General features: G+C 36.7%; 1 protein-coding gene across 1 annotated transcript in view; it reads right to left on the reverse strand.

Annotated features, from left to right (window-relative positions):
• The window catches only part of KCNQ5 (potassium voltage-gated channel subfamily Q member 5), a 715330-nt gene that overhangs the window by 103676 nt on the left and 587194 nt on the right, over nucleotides 1–24460 (reverse strand). Inside the window, exons 4-6 of the mRNA XM_036768782.1 lie at nucleotides 22179–22354; nucleotides 21263–21388; nucleotides 5816–5926 (exon numbers count right to left, since the gene is read on the reverse strand). Of these exons, the coding sequence (XP_036624677.1) occupies nucleotides 5816–5926; nucleotides 21263–21388; nucleotides 22179–22354 (413 nt within the window). The remainder of the gene's footprint in view (nucleotides 1–5815; nucleotides 5927–21262; nucleotides 21389–22178; nucleotides 22355–24460) is intronic.

A 24460-nucleotide genomic window follows, 5' to 3' on the forward strand; every position in this document is an offset into this window, starting at 1 on the left:
GCTCCATCCATCCCACCATGTGGCTGCCTATGGATCTAATGTGGTATTATGTTCACGGCAAGTATATTATTGTCCCTGTCATGACCTTGCTTCCCCCCGTTTATCAGTCTTCCGAGTTTCATGGGCGTCTTGAACGAAACTCAAAAGGGAGTACCGGGACAGGCAATAGTGGGATTATATTTCATAGCTTTGCTTTATACTTTTGTACTTAAACAGTATGGATACCAGAGTATATCAGCAATTTGATAAAAAGTATTCCTGCAGTATTAAAGGGAGGGATATGTATAAATTTTGGGTAAACATTTAGTATGGAGGTAGGCAGGAGTATGCTGGTTAATGTTTCATAACCAGTTTGGGGGAAGTGTGTATGCACAACATACTTTTAAGTGCATTATTAACAGCATCTAGGTGGCACAGTGGATAGAAGGTTGGGCCTGAAGTAAGGAAGACCTGAGTTCAAATTCAGTCTTAGACCCTTACCAGCTGTGTGACCCTGGGCAAGTCACTTAATTTCTAGATTCAGTCATAAAATGAGAATAAGAATAGTACCACAGGGTTGTTGTCAGGATAAAATGGTATAATATTTGTAAGGTGTTAATTATAGTGCATGTCACATAACGGGCCCTTAACAAATATGTAATCTTTTCCTATATCATCATCATCATCATTATCGTCATCATCTCCTCCTCCTCCTCCTCCTCCTCCTCCTTCTCCTTCTTCTTCTTCTTCTTCTTCTTCTTCTTCTTCTTCTTCTTCTTCTTCTTCTTCTTCTTCTTCTTCTTCTTCTCCTTCTCCTTCTCCTTCTCCTTCTCCTTCTCCTCCTTCTCCTCCTTTTCCTCCTTCTCTTCCTTCACCTTCACCTTCTTCTTCTTCTTCTTCTCCTTCTCCTCCTTTTCCTCCTTCTCCTCCTTCTCTTCCTTCACCTTCTTCTTCTTCTTCTTCTTCTTCTTCTTCTTCTTCTTCTTCTTCTTCTTCTTCTTCTTCTTCTTCTTCTTCTTCTTCTTCTTCTTCTTCTTCTTCTTCTTCTTCTTCTTCTTCTTCTTCATCACTTTCTCAAATTTGCCAGGGATTGTCAAATGAGGACCTCAGGGTCAGATTTGTCCAGTTGTCTTTTTTTTTAAATGGCTTTATTTAAAAATGTAAAAACGATTCTTAGTTCCTAGACTGCACAAAAACAGGCAGTGGGGTTGTTCTAGACCCTGGGTTTAGACAATCAACATGACAGTAATTCAAGCTTCGAATTGTAGTATTTGCCAGTTTCCAAGGTGTAAATTCTCACAATGAAAATGTAGCAATTGACTGGCTCCAGAATACTTGGGGATGTAGGGAAGATTTAACAATTTCTGATCCTGAAACTTATTCTTCTCTGTTTATTTCACAGCGAGAACTGGTTGTTCTATTTTATTGAGGGGTGTTGGGAAAAAGGAGTGGCGATATGAGAAATGGGGACAAAATGTGCCCAGAAGGGTATGTAGGTAGTGACTTCTCCAGCAACAAGGGAAAAGAAAATCAGTAGTGAGAAGCCAACAGACCCATTCTAAAATGTATTAAAAATGTCAACACATGCCTCCAATCTTCAGCAAAGCTTTACAATCCAAAGGATACAGAGGCCCTAGTGACATTTCTAGCTATTTTGGTTTTCTAAAAAAGGTGCTTGATTATATCCTTTCATTTGTTCATTCATTCGATAAAAGTATATTGAGCACTATATTGTACATTTGTGCTGCTCATAGTAACATCTCCTTGCTCTTGAATTGTTGGGGAATAGAGAGTTACACACAAATGAATTTTCCATGTAACTAAAGTTTAACTCATTAAATGCCAATTAAAAAGAAGTAAATAGAGAGGCAGAATGGCATTGTAAATAGAGGATTGGTCCTGAAGGCAGGAAGACCTGAGTTCAAGTTCTGACTGACATACACTGGCTGTGTGGCTCTTGGCAAGTAATTTAACCTGTGGTCCACTCTACTTTCAAAGTCTATCATTTAAAGATGAGTATTTCTTACACCAGTGAAATCTCAGGTTCAGATCAAATAAAATAAATTAGTTATTTTGAATGAAAGTCTTTCTCAAAAGGTACTACATGCTTTCCTGAATTCTTGAAAGACTTTTATCCCAAAATGTTACTTTATTTTTATTTTTTGGAACTGATGATGATCAGCCTGAACACAGTTAAATTACTTCTTGATTATGCAGTGTTTTCATTAGGAAGTATTAAGTGAGATAGGACCATTTGTTCCTATCCCAAAAGGTCCAGATTGCTGTGTTTTTTGGTTTCTCACATTTATTTTTATAGGGGTCTTTTGGTCCCCTTGTATTGTCAGATTTTTAGTTGTCACTTTCTGTTTTCAGTTTATCTATCTTTAGCAACCTCTTTTCTCTTTTAATTTGCATCTTCTAATAGTCTATGGATGGAAATATCTGTGAATTATTAGGATTTTTGTAGAATAAAAAAGTAAATAGGCCTTGATTGAGGATCTAAGTGCTTCTGTTATAAGACACATATGTGGGTTTTATGACATCTGTTTTGGTTGCTCAAAGGTCCTTTCTTCCTCTTTCCTGATTTTTAGCCATGTTCGAGATAGTTAAGGACAGTGGATAGGTGATCTCAGAATTTCTACCTATACTTAGAAAATCTGCCTATACTTAGATTAGACAGTTCAAGATTATTTTAAAATTTATTTTCTGATTCTTGAGATATGCCAAAGAGTTGAGGCTGATGGGCAAACTGACCTCTGAATAAATGAAGTGGGACAATACATGCTATAGCTAAATAAATCAAATGTTTAGAATGGTCTTTTGTCAGTCAAAAAGCATTTATTAAGCACGTACTGTGTCCCAGCACTGTGTTGTGCACTGACGATATGAAGAAAAGCAAAACCAGTCCCTGTCCTCAAGGAGCTTACATTCGAATGGAGGAGACTACATGTAAATAACTTGGAGTATACAAGGTATGTACAAAGTAAATGGAAAGTAATCTCCGAAGAGAAAGCACTATCAGCTGGGGGAACCAGGAATGGCCTCCTATAGATATTGAGACTTATGTTGACACTTGAAAGTCAGAGAAACCAGGAATTAGAGGGGAGGAGGGAGAATATTCCAAGAATGGAAGCCAGCCAGTGCAAAGGCAAGAAGGGAAACAGAGTATAGATAGATTGTAGAGTGAATGGAGGGGAATAAGGTATAAGAAGATTAGAAAATTGCTTAGGGACCATATAATGAGAGGTTTAAATGCCAAACAGAAGACTATTTTTGATCCTGGAGGTAACAGTGAGGCCACTGGGGTTTACTGAGTAGGAGAGGGCAACATGGTTAGAACTAGACTTGAGAAAAATCACTTGACAGCTGAGAAAAGAACAGGTTGGAGTAGGAGGAGACTTGAGATAAGAAGATCTATTAGAAGGTGGAAGCAACAAGATTTGACAGTAGATTGGGTAGATGTGGTGAATAGCATTGAAATGTTTCTTCATGTGTAATTGGTTTTGCACCTTTCTCGTGAACTTAGCATGTATATTATGGTGATTTTTGTATGTGCCATAACTTGCTGCTGCTACTACTACTACTAGTATCACCACTACCGTGATTACTACTATTACTACTACTATTGCTACTAGCATATACATAATGCTTTAAGGTTTTCAAAGTGCTTTACCAATATCATCTCATATTATCCTTTCAACAACTGTGGGGTGCAGGTGGTATTATTCCCATTTTGTAGACGAGGAAACTGAGGCATCACAGGTTAAGTGACTTACCCAGGGACACAACTAGTAAGTGTCTGAAGCTAGACTGGAAATTAGGTCTTCCTGGTTCCAGGTCTGTCAGGTCCAATACTCTTTCCACTAAGCCACCTAGCTCAGAGCCTAGACTTTGATCTTCCTTAGGGCACCAATCGCCTCTTCTTCTGTTACCCCCCTCCCCAGATGCATGGCACAATATTCTGACCAAAGTAAGAATTTAGCAAAATACATACTTAATGCAATAGTCTTCACATTATCCTTCTACTTTGAAATAGGAAATATTTTTTCCAGACCCAGAAGAAAAGTCCCATTTGTCTTTCACATTCTGCCTTTTGCTCATGATTATGCAGAAGCTTAAGACAGAAACAAATGGCTGTTCCACAGTGATGTTTGGGCTGTGTCATAGTGACCAGGCTCCTCTCACAAACACTACTGGGGCAAAAGGAGAGCCCTGGGGAGGAACAAAATGACGTAAGTTTTGCTTCCTCAAATCCTTTCTATCCCTAGCCATTTCCCATGTCAGTTTCTGTGCTGTGCTGTGAAGTGGGGCTTCTGAGCAAAGCTGGAATTGGTACCATTGCATCTGAGTGTGGACAGAAGGGACACTTTTCTTCACATGAGCCCTCATTGATGATACTTACCCCTCTCTATGCTGATTGGAGGAGGAAAGGAGGTGTCAGGGGAGAGGGAAGGGGAAAGGAAGAAATGGATGGGGAGCAGGGCAAAAAGAAGCATGGTTTTACTAAGTATCTTTGGGTAACCAGAGAGCATAATGATGATCACTGTTTTACCTCTACAAGAGAGCTAAACAGAAATGTATGAAAGAAACAGAAAATGTATATGCTTGTCTACCTGCTGACAAAACACAGAGGCTATGCATTAAGAAAATTGATGGCTATGACATAAAGAAGAAAATATCCGATACTTTAAACACTTAAAGGTCATACTGTTTTAGTGCATACGAATCTAGGGACATAAATATCCAACATATACAAACTCATCTGTAGCAGGGAAGCTGAAATCATAGACCAAACTTAAGCTAGTATGTTTCACGTATAACTTTTAATATCTGTATAGATTTAAAATTTGTGAAGGATCCAAATAATTGATATTAGACCATGTCTGAATGACTGTTTGCTCATAGACAAACAACTACTTAATACTGGTTAAGTAACAAAGTAACCCTAACTAGACTGTTAGTGCCATTTAATCTCTGTATCTTCCACAGCATTCTGTGCAGTGATTCCTACCCAATGGGCACTTAAAAAGTTAGTGGAAGTTCAAGTAATTCTAAGCCATCCACATGAAGGTCCAGGCTATCTATCTACCTATCATCTATCTATCTATCTATCTATCTATCTATCTATCTATCTATCTATCTATCTATCTAAATATCGATCTTATCTATCTATCTACCTTTAAGAATTTTATTTTGAAATTATGGAAGAAAACAAACATTTCCATAGCATAGTACAATAAAAAAGATGATTGCACACGAAATTACAAATCTACCATACTATGCACAGTTTGCTATTCCTTTCAAATATACAACAAAATTATCATGTAAATTTTTCTCCCCCCTCCCCCCCAGTGGCTACCATTAGACACAAATAGGTGTATGTGCATATATATATATATGTATATATATATGCACATACCTATATATATATATATATAATTTTTCCATACGTGCTTCTATTTATCAGTTCTTTCTCTGGATACAGATATCTTCTTCCTTCATATGTCCTTTATAGTTAATTTGGGTATTTATAACAGACAAAAATAACTTTTTCACTTAAACTCATTCTTAAAACAATATTGCTGTTACCGTATACAATGTTCTCTTGGTTCTTCTCATTTCATTCTTCATTATTTTGTGCAAGTCTTTCCATGTTTTTCTAAAATCACTGAGTTCATCATTTTCTTATAGCACAGTAGTATTCCATCACAAAAAATGCCAAAGAAATATTCCTTTTGGCAAATAGTTTGGATAAATGGATTAAATTATGGAAAGATCAACATAACATTTCCTTAAAGGCTAGTTTTGTCTGCTTGATTTTTGCAAAGATACTCACAGCGGGTAGCGCAAAGAAAGAAATGCCAAGGAGGGCAAAACCTGCAGAAAGCAATCTTCCGAGCCAAGTTAGGGGAGTTTTATCTCCGTAGCCAATCGTTGTCAATGTGATCTAAAAACAAAACAAGCAGAACGTGCAACTTAAGTATGTACGAGGAAATTTAGAAACTGCATTTGGGAGGCAAAGTTACTTTTCTACTAAATCATTTTCTGATGTGTTTGGTTGGCCCTCTTGATTACAGGGCTTTAATTTTCTGTGACATATAACAGAATGCCTCTTTGAGAAAAGGAGTAATGCACATACTTGCCCCTCTCTTAAAACGTAATTTTTAATCTTAAAAGGTATCTTCAAAAAAATTGTTTATGTGAACAGAGAAACATTCATTCATGCCACTCCAAGATTGTCATGGATGGGTGAGTTCAGAGTGAGAAAGGTCCATAACACAGTCATTGAGTTAAGTCTAGAGATTCCTTGTTAATATCAGAGCTAATTTTCAGGTTCTATTCCATTAGAAGATTTAGTATTGATGTCTTTCCAATATGGAAATATTTTACCTGATTGCACATGTACAACCTATATCTGCTTGCTTACTGTTGTGGGAGGGCAGGGAAGGGAGGAGAGAAAGGGAGGGATAGAATTTAGAACTTAAAACTAAAGAAATGTCAAAAATTGTTTTAACATGTAATTGGTGGAAAATTATACACACATATTACATAAACACATACATATACGTATATATGTGAATATATATAAAATTGATGTCTTTGAAAAAGTACACTAATTCATTACACTTTTTCTGCAAAAGAGTTTAATCTTTTTCTGTGGACTTTTGGAACTTATAATAGCCAGAGGGATATATTGCATGACCTGATCATGGTAAAAGCATCAGATTTCATAGTTGGTCATTGCATCTCATGTCTTAGCCTGGTTATCACAGAATAGACTTAAAAATACTGACTCTCATCTTGAAAAATCAATTATAAGGAACTATATATTCAGAGCCATGCTCAGGGTGTCCTATGTATTTTACCCACTCTGCTAAAGGGATTCAATTAATTGACAATAGGTATTATCCACCAGGCACTGTGCCAAACACTTGGATTACAAAGAGAAAAGTGAAGCTATCCTTATTCTCAAAGAGCTTATATTCTATCAGGAAGACAAGGTATATACACATATGTAGAATATCTATGAATTAAATATAAGGTGGTTTTTAGGAAGGAGTGCATGAGCAGTTGGGGAAAGATTTCATGTAGTGCTTGAGTTGAATCTTGAGGAATAGCAGGGTTCAAAGTGGCTGAGGTCAGGATAAAGAGCATTCTAGGCACTGGAGTTAGCCAATCAACATGAAGACACAAAGGTAGGAGCTGGAGCTTTGTATGTGCACAACAGTATCTAGGCTATGGCTAGATTCCCTTTCCTCTCATAATTCTTTCCTTTTTATCTTGTACATATCTTGCTTTGTATAAATTTGTTTGCATGTTTTTTCCTCTATTAGATTGTAAGCACTCTGAGAGCAGGGACTGTTTTTTGCCTCTTTTTGTATTCCAAGAAGTTAGCATAATGCCTGGTGTATAGTAGGTGCTTAATAAATGTTTATTGATTGATTGAAGAGTTCATGGAGGGGAGTCATGTGTAAGAAGATTGGAAAGGTAGAAAGGGGCCCGGAAGAAAATACCATATGGTCTCTTCCATGTTAATTTAATTCCCCCTATAGGACGGGAGAGTGGGATTTTGTAAACTGACAGTGAAAACCAGGATGCCCTTCTGTATGTTAATATATGAGAAGTTCTCTTCTTCATCTTCTTTCTATACTTTAGAGATTCTCTACCTTAAAGCCTATCATGACCACAAGAGGCTATATCCAGCCTCACAACCCTTGGATAAAGCATCCCGAGGGTTCTCTTAGGTTAGATTCCATTTTTCCCAGCATTCACTGCCCTCTGCTACTTTTGAAGCCACACAGGTAGCCTACTAGGTTGGCTTCTGGGGAAGACCTTGGGTCCAAGGCCAAACTTGGGAAGAAAGGAGACTCTACAAGGGAAGAGTGAGCTTTCTTCTCCCTGCCTAGGAGAGCACATTGCTTATGTCCTGCAAGGTGCAGTGAGAACTTGGTCCAATACCCAGCTGTCAGTGGCAGTCTTTTTACATTTATTTTTAGATATTTTATTGATGACTTTGTACACCTCATAGTCATTTCCAAATATGTCTCACCCCTAATGAACTCTCTGTAATATTGAAAATTAAGTTAAGAATTAGGAAATTTAAGAAAGTTAATTTAAGAAAAATCAACAGATAAAATGAGCATGTTGGGTAGTGTACGCAACATTCTACTCCCATAGTCTCTCACCTCTCAACCAAGAAGAGGGACATTTCTATTCTCTGGGGCCAAGTTTGGTCACTGCATTTAATCTGAGTTTGATGTTCATGTTCTTCTTACGTGTTCCCCCATGTCTGGAATGCAATCCCTCCTCATCTCCAACTTTTAAGATCCCCAGTTTCCTTTAAAGCTCAGCTCACAACCACTGGCTTCTTTGTAAAGTGTTTCTTGATGTCCCCAGTTGATAGTCTCTCCCTTTCAAAGCTACCTTGTACGGTTATCCCTTCTACATTGCAGGGGTTGGGGCATGGAACCCCACAATCTGGAAAATCTGCAAAAAAATTTTTGGTTCTCCTCTTGTACCAGAGAAGTCTGAATTATTATGGTACTAAAAGATAAAATATGTTGATATTACACAATGCTATACATACATTTTATGCATTCCTGAGTTTCTAAACTTTTTCTGTGTCATCTGCTGGGCTTCACGTGTCATCTGTGGCTTCTGCAAAAGTCCCCCCAAATTCCCATTTAATTTCTTATGCCAACCCATGATATATCAAAACAGTGATGAGAAAAGTTGTGATGTGGAAGGGATAACTATTTATTTAACACATTTTATATATACTTATGTATATATGTGTTGTTTTTGCTGAAAGAATATAAACTCTCTGAGAGCTAAGAGTACTGTCATTTGTTCCTCGCACAGTGCTTAGCATATAATGGGTACTTAATAAATGCTTATTGATTAGTTAGTAAGTGCAATAATTTCATTTTCTCTCACTAATGTTGACCATAGTCAACAATAGGTTGTGAGTTTTCTCCTTCCAAGAATGTTTGGTATTGGTGACAATTTACATGGTGGAGGCTTTATTTCCAGGCATGTTCTAGATCAGATCAGGACCTAGGTTCCTCACAATTTAACCCCACCTACATCTTCATTGACTCATCCAACTTAGAGGTCAATCTGCCTTTTTCTGTATCTGTGATTTTCCCTGGTTTAAACTACCCATTAAAAAAATCTTTCCTTAGTAATTAAAAAGTGCTCAATATTTATCAGCTGATGCTTTGCACATTGGTTGAGCTACAAGAGGAAACTGTCTTTCTCTTCTCTCATCCTAAATGGACCAAAAGTTTATTTCTATCTTCCTATAATTTTTCTGACCATTGGCTTGTCAAACTCAATAATTTTTTTTTGTGAGTGTTGGTACAAGCAAAATTATCTGGGAAATTGTAACACCCCCACACTTCTTTTCCTCACCCCTGCTTTCCTTCATCCAAGAATCAACAAATCTATTGGGATCTATGCCCAGAGCAAGCCCATAACATAGTCTCTTAGACTGAACCTGACTCTCACTTTGTATTCTGTTGTTATGTAGCCTGCTTTCAGAGAAAATGCAAAAAGTCATGCAGACATGATTTTCATGACTCATTATCTTTGGGAGTATTTCAGCCCCATTGTCTTTGGTAGCATTTGGGGCACAGCTTTTATCTTTATTGACATAGTCAAAAGATGTGCTTTCTGGAAAATTCTTCCTTAGTCTGAACCTCCAGAAAAGGACATCGACCTTCTAAGATAACTACAAGTTATGGCAGGTCAAGTATTGATTGCATCGTGTCATATTTGTTTTGCCATCATAAATGGTGTTAAATAAGGTTGCGTACTGGTTCCAGATCTATTGAACTATAGGGAGCAAGATGACATAAAGCCTACTCCTTCTCTGTAGAGCTCCTGAGACTACTTTAGGCCTCCATTATGCTTAGGAACACCTATGGGGGAGCCTCTCTCTTGCCAATGACTGATCGCCAGGGACACCGAGCAAAGGAATCACATAGCTGGTGCCTGATGACTTTACCCAATCATCACAGTGCTCATGGTAAATTAGGCAACAACAATTTTGTCTTTCACTTATGAAACCTTGACTCACTGTGGAAAATCTTCAGTTGCACAGCTTGATTAAAATAAAAACAAACAAACAAACGCCATTGAATTAAATAAGTTTCTTCCAGAGAGGGAAGGAAACAAGCATATATTAAGCACCTACCATGTGCCAGGCACTGTGCTAAATGCTCTACAAATATGATTTCATTTGATTTTCGCCATAACCCTGGGAGGTAGGTGCTATTATTATCCCAATTTTGCAGTTGGGAAAGCTGAGGCAGACAGAAGTTAAGTGACTTGTCCAGGGTCACAGAACTTATAAGTAAGTATCTGAGGCTGGACTTGAAGTCAAGTCTTTGCAACTTCGGGTCCAGCTCTCTACATATGCACTATAACACCTAGCTGCCTCTCAGAGAAGAGGATTTAACTCTGAAATAGGAAACTTGGTGCATCCTTTGGTAGACTTATGGCTATTATTCCACTCCCCGACTCCCCCTTACTGCTTTGTGTTCTGGGATAACACAGCAGGATGGGGGAAGGGAAGGGGAAAAAAAGAAATTAACCTGATAACTTTACTATATATTTAAAAGGAATAGCAAGTTTTACATAACAGATAAGCAGTTTCATGTGCACCTTTTTTTAAAAATTATACTATGTAATGGAAATGCTTGTTTTATTCCATGAATTAAAAATAGAATAAAATAAAATAGAGAATTTAAGGGTTGGGAAAAGTAAGGGAAGGCGCTAGAGTTTAAGCACTGGACTTTTTTCTGTTCAACTCACTTCACTATATGTATTAAGCATCTACTAAATGCCAAGTCACTTTACCAAGTGCTGGAGATACAAAGACAAAACAAAGAAATGAGTTTCTGTCCTCTAAGAGCTTATATTTTACTCAGTTATATAATCTGCATACAAATAAGTAAATATTAAGATAACTGAGCAACAAAAGAGTACTAAGTACTTACTGGGGGATGGTGGTGGTAGATATCAGGAAAGGCTTTGTTTAGGAGGTGAATGTTGAACTGAGTTCTGAAGGAAGCTGAGTATGTTAAGAGGCCAGGGTGAGGAAGGAATACATTTTAAACATGGGGGACAGCCTGGGCAAAGTCATCGAGGTGGGAGAAGAAATACTGAGATGGGGCCACCTAGTAGGGAACTCTGGTTGGATTATACATTGCAAGAGGGGAAGTAATATGGGATAAGTCTGGAAACGTAGGCTGAAGTCAGATTGTAGAGGATCTTAATTGCCAGGCTAAGGCATCTGTGTTTTATTCTGAAGGCAACAGGGATCTAGTGAAGATTTTTGAGTGGGTGAGTGATACGGTCAGACCTATGCTTTAGGAAGATCATTTTGGCAATAGTATGAAAGCTGGATTAGACAAAACGCAAACCTGGAAGGATGAATACCAATTAGTTAGACAGGTTTTGTAATAGTGTAGGTGAGACATGATTAGGGCCTGTACTGGGTGGTGGTGACATGGGTGGAGAGAAGGGGCCAAATGTGACAGATATTGTTGGGGCAAAATGGACAGGATTCGGCAGTTAACTGTATATGGGGCAGGGTGAGAGACAAGGAACAGTCAAAGATAATTCTAAAGTCATCAGTCTGGATGATTGGAAAAATAATAATGGAGTTTAGGGGAAAAGAAGCATTCCATTTAGGGCATCTGAGTTAGAAATGTTGACAAGACATCCAGATTTTTTTTTACAAATTCCACTGAGGTCAACTGTCTTTTGATACTGAAGCATGCATGCATATATAGGTGAGAGTAATCATGGGTGCAGGATTGCTAAAGAAAATAAAGAACAGATCTGTAGGGGTGAGATAGGTATCGTTTTTGGAAAAAGGGTTTTGATAAATTATGACAATATACGTTTAACTATTTTAGGAGTATTAATGGTAGAAGTACTTGGTCACATTGGTGTTGGGGAAAGGACCCATCCTTCTATTATGAGCTAATAATGTTTTATTCAATGTGGATTTGTTTTTTTAGGGAATGAATGGAAACATACTATATATGAGTTCATATAATGATGGGTCCTTTTATAAAGGGGTGTTATCCTTTATAGCATGAGAAACTTTCATGACGATTCATCAAAATATTTTTATATGGTAGAGCAATTAAAAGGTACTCTGATTTTATGTAAAATAGTTTTATTTAAGCATACATGTGTGAATATGTATAAGAAAGACATGATTGAGAGAGGTTTCTTTTACTTCTGTTACTTAACTTCGTTTAGGTTCTTTTTTGGCGGGGAGAGAGCTGGCGGTGGGAGGGCAGTTCTGTGATGTCTCTGACATAAGGAATTACTAGTGTGAAAAATCTCTTCACTAAGTGAATCAGTGATTGATCTGTAGTTGATATTCTCAGAAAATTGCCCGGAGCATTGGGAAGTTAAGTGATTTGTTCAAGGTCACATAGCTAGTATGTGGCGGGATTTGAACCCACTTCTTCCTTACTTCAAGGAGGACCTACCTGCTGTGACACACTCCTTATTTTATATCTATGGTGTATAGAAATAAACTTACTGGCAAGAATGGATTAATTCCCTCTTTAAGAAAACATCTCACAATTTCATGATTCTTTTTATTTTCCGAGAGCTTGAAGTGACCTGTCCAATGTCACATAGTTCGTTATTAGAAGAGATGAGACTAGCACTCAAGGCTTTTAACTTGTAGTCTTGTTCTATTTCTTCTCCATCAAATTGACATGCTCTGTGTGTCCAGGTGTACAATTAGGAGGCCTCCTAGTTTCCGGCTGGTTGCCCTGACATTTTTATCTTTTGTCACCTGTTAGTTAAATATAATATTTTCCCTGCTTTGATCTGAACCCTGCCTTTGAGACCAGATTTTCTTGACCTTCAATATGGAAGATTTCCTTTTCTCTTTAGAAGTTTTGCCTGGTAGAGAATATAGTCATCCATTTGTTTCAGGGTCCTGGTCCTGTTATAACTGAAATCTCTTTCATCTTTGCACTTTGGAGATGGAGTCACTGGGAGATGTTCTTTGTAAAATGTCTAGAAGAGAAAGGCCTCCCACTTAATCCGTACCTTTTATAAAATAAAAATCTCTACTTCTGTACCCAGTGACAACTTTTAGTCTTCAGATTGTTTCACTTAATGAATCAATATCAACAAACGTATACTGTGGATGGGCAATAGGTTTTGTAATTCTAGAAGCTCAGAATCTTGGGAGATTTTTACTCATATTCAAGAATAGTGGGATGTGTGTGTGTGTATGTGTGTGTGTGTGTGTGTGTGTGTGTGTGTGTGTGTGTGTGAGAGAGAGAGAGAGAGAGAGAGAGAGAGAGAGAGAGAGAGAGAGAGAGAGCCATTCAAGATACTGGTAAGTACAGGGCCATCATCAGTCAAAATAGTAGCACTACAAATAAACAAATCAATGAAAACGTGTTGACTTCCTTTAGAATGTCACAGATATGACCTTTTAAGAAAATGCTATGTGGGTTATTCTGGCAAAAGAAATAAGCTGGTGACTAAGTGAGAAGCATATTAAGAGTTTCCCACATACTGTTTAACACACAATACAGTGATTTTTATTGGTAGGGAGGGAAAAAAAGGAATGCTAATGGGAAAGGAGGATAAAGACTGCCACGTTGAGCCCACTAGAAATTGAATTTTAATGGTGAGAATTCATTCGTGTGCCTTAGCAATTTAAATACATTAGAATTCTCTAAAAAAAGAGTAAAGGAAAAAAATACCCCAAACAGAATAAGAATTTGTAGCTTTCAAGGTTTGGTTAATCAATTGTCTCCTTTTGCTGGCACAGAAAATCCTTCTGTTTTCTCAGTTTACACAGTTTATCTTCCCATGAGTCATATATTTTCGTTTGCCTTGTACACAAAAAGGTATTTTAAGCAACCATTTTGCCAGATGACTGCCCTCTTTCAGGTTTTCTGTTTTGTTATATGCGTGTTTGTGTTGCATGTTTCTCTCTCTCTCTCTCTCTCTGTCTGCACAATGCAAAATGTCCATTAGTGCTTGGGTGGGTTTGGAGTGGTGGGGGTTGGGAGAAAGTTATAGAAGAAAATGAAACAATCACATTAACAGAGGGCTTGTGGTTATGAAATGTTCTAATATCTATTCACTTTATTAGTTAAAGAAAAAGTTTCAAGTTAAATCAGGAGTTGTTAACTTTTTTCAGTGTCATGGACCCTTCAGGCAGTCTAGTGAAGCCTATGGACCCCATCTCACAATAACATTAAAAAAGCACATTATATTATTTAAAATATTATTATCCATTTAAATAATAAAATAAATACATAGGCTTCCAAAGAAAACCAATTGTATTGAAATATAGGTATCTGTCATCTATCTATGTGTCCATCCATTTATCTGTTTATTTACCTATCTACCTATTTATTTATCTCTCTCTTCCCTATCCATTTATCTATTTATCTACCTATTTATCCATCTATCTATATTTTTCTATCTATTCATCCATTTATCTATTTATTAACCTATTTATCCATCTATCTATATCTTTCTTTCTTTCTATCTGTCCACCCATCCATTTATCTATCTATCCAGGTTCACAGACCTCGGGCTAAGAACTCCTGCATTAAATAATTCTGATTTTTGTTCCCTGAATGAATGAAATCCTAAATCCAGACCCTATGAGTCAGTCAGTCAAAAAACATTTTAATAGTGCCTACTCTGTGCCAGGTATTGTGCTAAGCCCTGGGATACAAAGAAAGATAAAAGACAGTTCCAGCTCTCAAGGAACTTACACAATCCCTGTTGACATTCTGCCTTCACGGAAATCCTACTGTGATGTATCATCATGGTGTGGAAGTGATCTTGGGTTCCACTCAAAAGCCACCTTCTACATAAAAGTTTTTTTCTGGTCTGCTCCAGCTCCTAGAGCCTTTCCCTATAAGGTTACTTTCTACCCAGTCTGCATGCTGCTTTTATGTAGCTATTTACATATAGTTGCCTTCCTTATTAGACTGTGAGCTCCTTGAGGGCAAAAATTGTTTTTTTTGCCTTTCTTTGCATCTATAGCACTTAGTATTGTGCCTGACACATAACAGAAACTTAGTAAATGCTATTGATTGATTGAAAAAAAATGCTATCCTTGTGGAGATTTAGATCTGACAGGTCTTACCAATTGGGATGAACTTTGCATAGGAACCTAATGAAAGCCTATGTCTGCTGTTTGAGGGCTATCTTAGATCATTGCAAAGAGGCTCTTCACCAGAAGGTTATTGGGTGATTAATTTTTTTGATGACGTGAACCAGATAAAAATGCAAAGTGGCTCTCAGTCCAGTTCTTCAATGGTGATGGTGTCAGAAGGGCAGAAAAAAGGGATGAAGGTTAGAGAGAAGCTAAGGATAATATAGTTCTTAAATTATCTACAAACACTAATTTAATTTCTGGTATAGTTAATGTACAGTCTTTGTCCTATGACTGATAGATGCAGATGCTATCAGAGGAGTGGAACCATATCCACATAGACATTCTTGCTAGAACAAAATGAAGTTATAGATAAATGGAAGAATACTTTACAAGCTCTCTTTGACCAGGCAAATAAAAGAATTGCATCTAAAAGCAATAAGAAACATCACTTAATGGGGCAGTTGGTCATTTAACTTATGGCAGTCATAATGAGCATGAGTAAAGAGAAACATGAAAACAGTGAAAGCTGATATTCTAACATCTGTTGCAAAGGATAAATTGTTAGAGAGATTCCATGATGAACTCAACAGGAGCTTCCAAACTAACTCAAAAGATACCTTGATACTTAATTGACTGATGCAGAGGAAAGATGCTGCAACTGTGTGGGGAAATTTTCTTTGAATCTAAGAAATGAAAAAGGTAAAAAAGGCTTTTAAACTGTTTCATTCAGAGGCCTCACATAGAAACTTTGAAAGATTATTTTTTTAAGAAGAAAGTCAGAGGGTGTTGCTATTTTTTTTAGCATTAAATATCAACAACAAAATAAAATTGTCTGTAGCCTGAGACAGCAAATGACTTTTTGTAGTATAATCATCAACCACTCAGAGCAAAAATAAAAATCAGTATCAAGTTAGAATAAAAATAAAAATATGACATTGCATGTGACTCTGGCAGCTGGACTCTGACCACTTTCATCCTCCCCAGGGTCCGCCCCCCCACCCATGGAAAATATATAAAAGTAAAGACTGATTCTAGTACCATTTACTACAAGTATTTCACCAATGAAAAAATCACTATGATGAGGAAATCAAGAGATTAGAAACCATCTCATCCAGCAAAACCTTTGATCTTCTTAGTCAAGAGACATGGCATCCAAGGCACCACTAATTTCAAGTACAAATTCATTTGCAAAACATTATGGGGGAAATATGGTGGAAGAATATAAATAGTGTTGTTTCTCAAAACATTAAAAAGCAGTTGAGAGGAAAAAAAGAACCTACCCTTAATAAATCAGTAAAGCAACATTTATTAAGCACCTACTATGTAGAAGGCTCTGGGCTAGGTTCTGTGCATGTGACGACAAAATAAAGCAATTTCTGCCTTCAAAGACTTATTTTCAATCAGGGGAAACAATATATACATTTATAAGTTTATATTAGAAATATAGACAATAATCCCCAGCATTTAGCACAGTGCCTGGCACATAGTAGGCAGTTAATAAATGTGTATTATATTGTGTTGTGTTGTTTCCCCCTAAAAGAATGTGAGTTCCAGGAGAGCAGGCATAGTCTTGCTTTTCTAATTGTAATCCCACTGTCTGTTGCAGTGCTTAATAAATCCTTTTCATTAAAAAAGAGAAATATACAAAATAAACACAAGATATTTAATACAAAATATAGAAAATAAATACAAAGGTAAAGTCACTAGTAACTGAGACCCAGTTAAGCTACATCATCCTGAGAACACTTGTAGATATTACTGGAAGATGAGGGGAAAATGCCAAACAAACCAAAACAGTCATTAAAAGAAAGAGACCTGTATTCTCTGTAATAATTCTGTATTCTCATCAACATTGATAAATGGACTCTACCAACTCAGTATCCAATGACAAGTACAATGATGTTTAAGAAGATTAAGTCTATGAGTGTTGCTAGACCTGACTATATTTGAACAAGAGAAATCTGCATTGGAGATAAAACAATTTTAAAGGTACTTAGGGCTGATTTTCAAGATATCTTAATGAGTAAAAAATTTAAAAATAATGGAGAAGATAACAGATTGGATTTTAATAAAAGAAGACAAAAACCCCAAAAGGTAGCCAAAGAGATGCCAGCAGCTGCCATACTATATGCCTGCTTCTTCATCTGTATAACACATTTAAGAGAATGGTCTACGCATGCCTCAAGGGCATTTATGACACAGGATGAGAAGGTACTAGATATTTTTGTACATAGTTTTCTATATCAGACCATATCTTCCTAATCCTATAACTGACTAAAATGTAGAAAACATAAGATCCTCCTCTACTATTTGATTTAAAAAAAAATCTGATTCAGTATAATAAAATGTATCTTAAAGTCTCTCTTCAAAGAATGTGTCTACTATTCATATGTTAAATCATATAAGATTGTGTAGCAGATGTGACCATGGAAAAACTTTGCTTTGTAGTTCACTCTGAGTCAACAGCAAGTAAGGCATAAAACAGGGAGACATACACTCACTTAAGTCATTTGCAGTTGTCATGGGGGACTATCTTGCATGGAATCCAAACAGAAGGATTCCCTATTGATGGGAAGAAGGATTTCTTATAGATGGTGAGCTTCTCCAAATTCTTCAATTCACAGATGCCAATATACTAATTATATCAAGGCCCAGAACATTTCAAAACTGCCTCAAATAAAATCCTTATCATGGTCATGCCCACAAGGACCATCTAGGAATAAAAATAGAAAAGTAAGACAGTCCCTGCCTTTAAGGAACACACTTTCTAATGGGAGAGACAACACACATAGAAGATTTCAGCTATGAGTCAGATGGAAAGGTTGCATGGTCCTTAGGGTGCAGCAGCAGAGCAGATGGTAATATTTCTTCTTTAATGTCATTTCTACTGATGAAACAATATCAGTTTATGATGTGGGACCACTTGACAAAGCCAAAGACTTTGTTGACGTAATGGACAAAGCAATATGCATGGTAAATGCAAGTAGGTGGCAACATATTAACAATGCTGATATGCAGAAGGAGTCATGGAAAAACTAAGAAACATGATATGTATGAACATGGGGTAGGTCATACATGAGATGAGAATGAGATGCAACAGACAATCTGATGCTGTACCTTTCATGGAACAGAAAAAAGACCAGACAATATGATTCATGGCAGTGGGGGGAATCCTTTATGGAAGACTGACAGAAAGATGTGGGCAATAATCTCATGAGATGGAAAAGAATGGAGGGATTGCAATCTGCATAGAGGGTGGGAGGACTGACACTAGTGAGATCATGAATTCATCCATGAAGAATTCAAGTATTACAAGTATTATTATTTTCCAACCAAGGACTTGAGTGAGCAATAACTGATTTTGACATGCTGATAGTTGTGTGGAACTATTGATGAAGTTGCAGATACATTTGAGCGTATGAATAATAGACCTCTTAGTCTTTTGATCCAAACAGCAGAAAAACTTTTGCCAATGTTGAAATGTCAATTTCTTTTAATTTTCTTTTTGTTTTTCTATAATCTGAGGTACAATAAAAATTACCAATGATTTGTCCAGAGAATTCACCTTTATGGAATAGATGTATGCTGTGTGGTAATGGATTTATTGTGGATTCAAAGAAGTTTGTAGAAATTTTGGAATGCTTTACATTTTCACAAAATGATTCCTATTTGGCCTTCTTAATCAAAGGTGATGCCCAAAGAAATATAGTTTGACATTACAAAAAATAAAAGGAAAAAAGATAACTAAAGTCTGTGAGCTTATTAGAGAATACAAGAAAAAAAATCAGGATTTACAGACCTAGCTTGAGCAGTTTTCTAACACTTTTCATTAGGAATAAATTCCTTCACTGAGTCCTCTGATGCTTTATCTTTTTTTTAGATTATACATGTATAATCATGTAAAAAATTTCCATATTAGTCATTTTGTGGAAAAAAGTTGAATAAAACAAAGAAAGAAGGGAATAAAGATGCAGAAAAAGAAAGGAAGAAAGAAAGAAAGTGAAAAATAGTATGCTTTGGTCCATATTCAGATGTCATCAGTTCTTCCTCTGGAATGCCTTATCAAGATTAAGTCAGCAGAGCCAAAATCTAACAGGTCCTGCTAAGCTAGAGGGCTCCGAGAATGAGCCTGGGGATAGACTGCATGTCTACTGGCTCATCATCAGATTGTTCACAGGATGATGACTTTTTTTGGTCATAATAAATCTGGAAGCAACACTACTGACTACCCATTCCTTTAGGATTTTCTTTCCTCTTTGGGATTTTGCGACCCTGCTCTCCTCTTACCTGTATGAACGTTTCTTCTCAGTCTCCTTTGTGGGTTCGTCTTTCATACCATGCCCTCCTCTGTGGGTTCATTTCAATGCTGTGTTATGCCCTTTTCTATTCTTCTTTCTACAGTAGGGGTTCTCAAATTTTTTTTGTGTGTGTGTTATGGGCTCCTTTGGCCATCTGGTCAAGCCTATGAACCCCCTTTCAGAATCATATTCTTAAATAACTGAAACACTAAATTTTAGTTAGAAGTCAATGAAAATAAGGATGTAATTTTTTTTCCCCAACCAAATTCATAAACCCTTATAATAAGGTTGGGAAGGCAGGTAGAGGCCAAGTTGTGAAAGACTTTTATGGGTAAACAGAGAAGCTTATATCTTGATCTTAAAGGTATTAGGAAGCCATGGGGGTTCTTGAATTAAGGGGGTGACAAGATCACACCCACAATTTATGAAAATCACTTTGACTACTCTATGGAAGAACCAAAAGGGAAAGTGTCAAAAAAAAAGAGGAGAGAGAATACAGAAGGAAAGTGTGGTTGACAGCGGCAAGCACGTCATGAATTATTATGGCCAAAAAAATCGAGACTTGAGACAGACTGTCGTTCTTTCTGTTCTTCACACATGACCCACCAGCTCCCATTTCTGCATCTTTGCACTGGTTGTTCTCTGTGCCTGAAATTCATTCCCATTTCAATTCCACTGAGAATTTCTTGTTTCCTTCAAAATGCTACTTACATGACACATTCTAAAGCCATTTCTTATCTTCTTAGCTCCTAGTGCTCCCTCTCCAAATTTACTTTGTATTTTTAAAAATTCATTTTGAACTCAAATACATAAAGACAATAAAGAACATTTCTACATATACAGAACAACATTAAACCATGAATTTATGTTTCACACTGTTCACTTTTTTTGAAAAACTATATAATAAATATTGCACATCATTTTCAAAGCTACTCTGCTTTCTGTGCTTCCTTCTAAATTTTCTTTTATTCTCTGCTGTGCATTTTTAATATTTTCCCTTCCCTTTACACCCCAGCCTAGAGATGGTTACCATTAGCTACAAATATATATGTATATATACATATACATATATGTACACATTACACATATATACATATATACATATACATATAGAACCATACTATGCATACTTCTATTTACCAGTTATGTCTCTGGAGGCAGATAGCATCTTCCTTCATAGGTCCTTTGTTATTAATTTGAGCATTTATAATACTCAAAATGAATTAGTTGTATTTTTTGTATATACTTTGTATTCATTCAGTCATCTATCCATTCATGCATCCATCTATCTTTCTATCCATTTATTTACACATTGTCTATCCCAGTAAAATGTGATCTCCTTGAGGACAGCAACTGTTTTATTATTGTCTTTGTGTCTCCAGTGTCTGGAATAATGCCTGGTGCTTAATAAATGCTTATTGATTTATTGGTGACTATCTGTTCAGGAATAGAGAATTTTAGATCTGCCCAAGTAGAGAATATATTCATGCCAAGGGAATAACAGCTTTCTGAAGTATTACAACATTCATACATTATTGAAGAATTTTAAGGCCTCAAATGACCAAGCTCACTTTTTATGCTGTTGTAGGTTATAGGTTGATTTCACAGGTTATAGGCAGACTTCTACTTTTTACTTCTCATGTTTGCTTTATTTTCATGCCACAGTTATTTATTAATTGCTAATCCTTAACATGGTACATATATGCTGAAGTGGTTTTTCTGAAGTTAACGGCTTTCAATGGAAGTATTCACAAGTAACATTGCATAGCACTCATCCGATGATTACACAAATGATTATTTCGATACTTACCGTACCCCACCAGAGAGCATCTGCATAAGTAGAAAACTGTTTATTTGCATCCTTTTCCACCAGGTAGACAAGGAAAGATGAAAAAATAAGAACCAAAAATCCTATGTACCAAGCTGTGATTAATTCCTGGATATAAAAGGAATGAAAGAATTTTAAATAGGAAAGGTAAAAAAGGAAATATACATGCATATGTAGTTATATATGAAGGAGGGTATGATTGTGATTGTGGTGTGAGAACTCCCTCCACCAATGTAGAACTTAATCAACTTATGACTTAGTAGATATGTGCTAGGTCTTTTCCTGAGGCACACGTAAGTTGTGATTTGCCCAGGGTCACACGGCTAGTAAATGTCAAATGGAGGATTTGAACCCAAGTTTTCCAGATCCCAAGGTCAACATTCTGTCTACTATGCCATACTGAATCTTATATTTAACTGTAGATATAGAATTTTTAGCTGCACAGATTACATCAACAAAGGCACTTGTTTTCCATGTCACAATGCATAGTGTCGGTATATTATTTATGATCAAATTTTGAAAAAAAAAACATTTACCGACCAACATGTAGCTGACCAGCATCAATCAACATCTAACATAAGGATTTGGAATTCAAACTGATACATTTATTTGTTACATTTAATTAAGTACTGTAAAAACAATTAATTGACATTTCACATTTACATAGTGCTTTAAGGATTACAAAGTACTTTCTTTACAGCATCCTCAGGATGTTGGTGTATATTATTATTGCATTTTACAGATGGGAAAACTGAGGCTCTGGGAGGGTGACTTTCACTTTGTATCTGAAGGGGGATTTGAACCTCATGATTCCACATCCAACCTTCTTTTCTACCATGCCATGTATCCAATGAAATGTTTGAATAATCTTGACCCGTGATGCAGAAAGCAAACTTACCTTGCTGTGAGCATAGACAACTGAACCTAATAATTTCCAAGTTCCTCCTCTTCGGTCCATACGCACCATGCGGAGGATCTGTAGGAAACGAAGACTTCTGAGTGCGGATGTTGCAAAAATATTACCCTGAGTTTTTGCAGAAACAACTGCTATTGAAGCGATGAGAACAATGGTATCTGAAAGAAACATGGGACAGTGGCCATTAGTGGCATAATCCGGAATTTTTAGATCTCGAGCAAACATTTTTGACCAGGCCCTTTTGCCTTTGTTTAGGTACAAAATTATCAGAACTTCAGCCTATCTCTTTGTAGTATGGTGATTACTCAGGTGGCATTTATGCCATCAGAGAGGGAAATCAAGGTTGCGGTAGGCAGACGCTTTATTCTTTGCTCTGAATCAAGCTTGCACTTTTGCGCTTGCCCCAGTCAGACTAACACCATAGAGCATTCAATCCTCAGGAAGCTAATTAACGGATCTATGTGTGCCTGCCTAAGATTAGGCAATTTGGCTAAAGTTGATGCTATATATATATAAATACATCATCTTGAGCTTTTAGAGGTCTGGTAGCAGTTAGGTGGTTCAGTAAGTAGTGCACTGGACCTAGGGGCTGGAAGGCCTGATTTTAAATCCAGCCTCAGACATTTACTAGCTATGTGACCCTGGGCAAATCACTTAAACGCTGCCTGCCTCAGTTTCCTTATCAGTAAAATGAGGGATAATAATAGCATCTATTTAAGAGGGCTTTTGGGAGAATCGGATACGATATATTCATAAAGTGATCTGCATACCTTAAAGGTTTATATAAATGACATTATCATATAAATGACTCTTATTAAAAAGACATTGTTGAGAAATCAGTGCCATGTTGAGATACTAGCATATGGTTACTCTTATGTACTTAGTCATTAATGTATGTATTCAGCATGCAAATAATATATTTTAATAGCAATATAGCTTCAACACATAAAATATATACATACATATAAATATATGTTTCACATATCTACATTTCAGTTTCTAAAACACATGGGCACCTTGAAGCTAGGGAAACAAAGTGAATAAAAAAGAGAAAATAGCTTAGAAAAGATAAAACAGGATCTGACATCCTCAATGGTGGAATCTTTCTGGAGGGACAGGCACTTTGTAGTAGAAGAAATGGAGCTGAATAATAGTCTATCATGAAAATTTTTACATAAGTTAATTTGACCCTAATATCCTCAAATAAAATTCCCTTTTTGCTCTGAGTGGACCAGGCCATACAGGGCTTTCATACACCAAAGCAGTGTTAGACTTCAAGGGCACTTACTACATTTAGAATCCCTCTCTGATTTTCCAGGTTAATAACTATATACATATATACATATACTGTTCAGCTCCAGCTTCCTCTGGGTACTAATCGAGAAATGCACAGTGTTCAAGTGAGAGAAAAAAGAGCATTCTATTCTCTACTAATAGTTCCTTGGAGAAGTGAGTGTGTTAGGTATAGGCCAGGAGGGAGCAACTGAAGGAAGATTCTTCATGGGCAGAGAAGGAAGTAGGAGTAGGACCTCAAGCATTGTGTCTAGGGATGGTCCCAGCCTCTTGCCCACCTCCTTCCGGTTTTCTATGTGTATTCTGGTGCTAAAAGTCAGTGGAGATAATAATAATAGCTAGCATATATCATATTAATATTATTATGTAATATATTAACATTGTTCTATTGTTTATTATATTAATATATTAATAATATAGGGCTCTCAGATTTGCAAAGCACTGTATATATGTTCTCATTGGATTCTAACAACAACCTTGTAAGATAAGAGATATTTTCAAATGAAGAAACTGAGGCTGAGAGAGATTAAGTGGCTTGACTAAATTCAAATGACTAGTAAATGTCCGAGGAAAGACTTGAACTCAGGGCTTCTGGTCTCCAGCTCTAACACTCTCTCCGCTGTGCCAGCTGCCTCTTGGTCTAGAGATTCTTTCTCTAATGTAAGTCATATGAGAGGAAGAAAATAATAAAAACTCTAGTTGTTATTTTAATTTGTAAATTTTTAATTCATTTTTTGCTTTTATATCACCCAGGTGGTACAACTTGGTGGTTTATTGGACACAGTGCCGTGCTTGGAATCGGGAAGACCTATATCCAAACTTTGTTTTAGGTCCTAACTTAGCTGTGTGACCCTGTCAAATCCCTCAGTTTTCTCATCTAAAACATTGGGTAAATAATAGCACCTACTTTAGAGGGCTGTTCTGAGAATCAAACAAGATAAAGTGTAAAATGCTTCATAAACCTTAAAGTA

The sequence above is a fragment of the Trichosurus vulpecula genome, chromosome 7 (assembly GCF_011100635.1).
Source record: "Trichosurus vulpecula isolate mTriVul1 chromosome 7, mTriVul1.pri, whole genome shotgun sequence".
Taxonomy (NCBI): Eukaryota; Metazoa; Chordata; class Mammalia; order Diprotodontia; family Phalangeridae; genus Trichosurus; species Trichosurus vulpecula.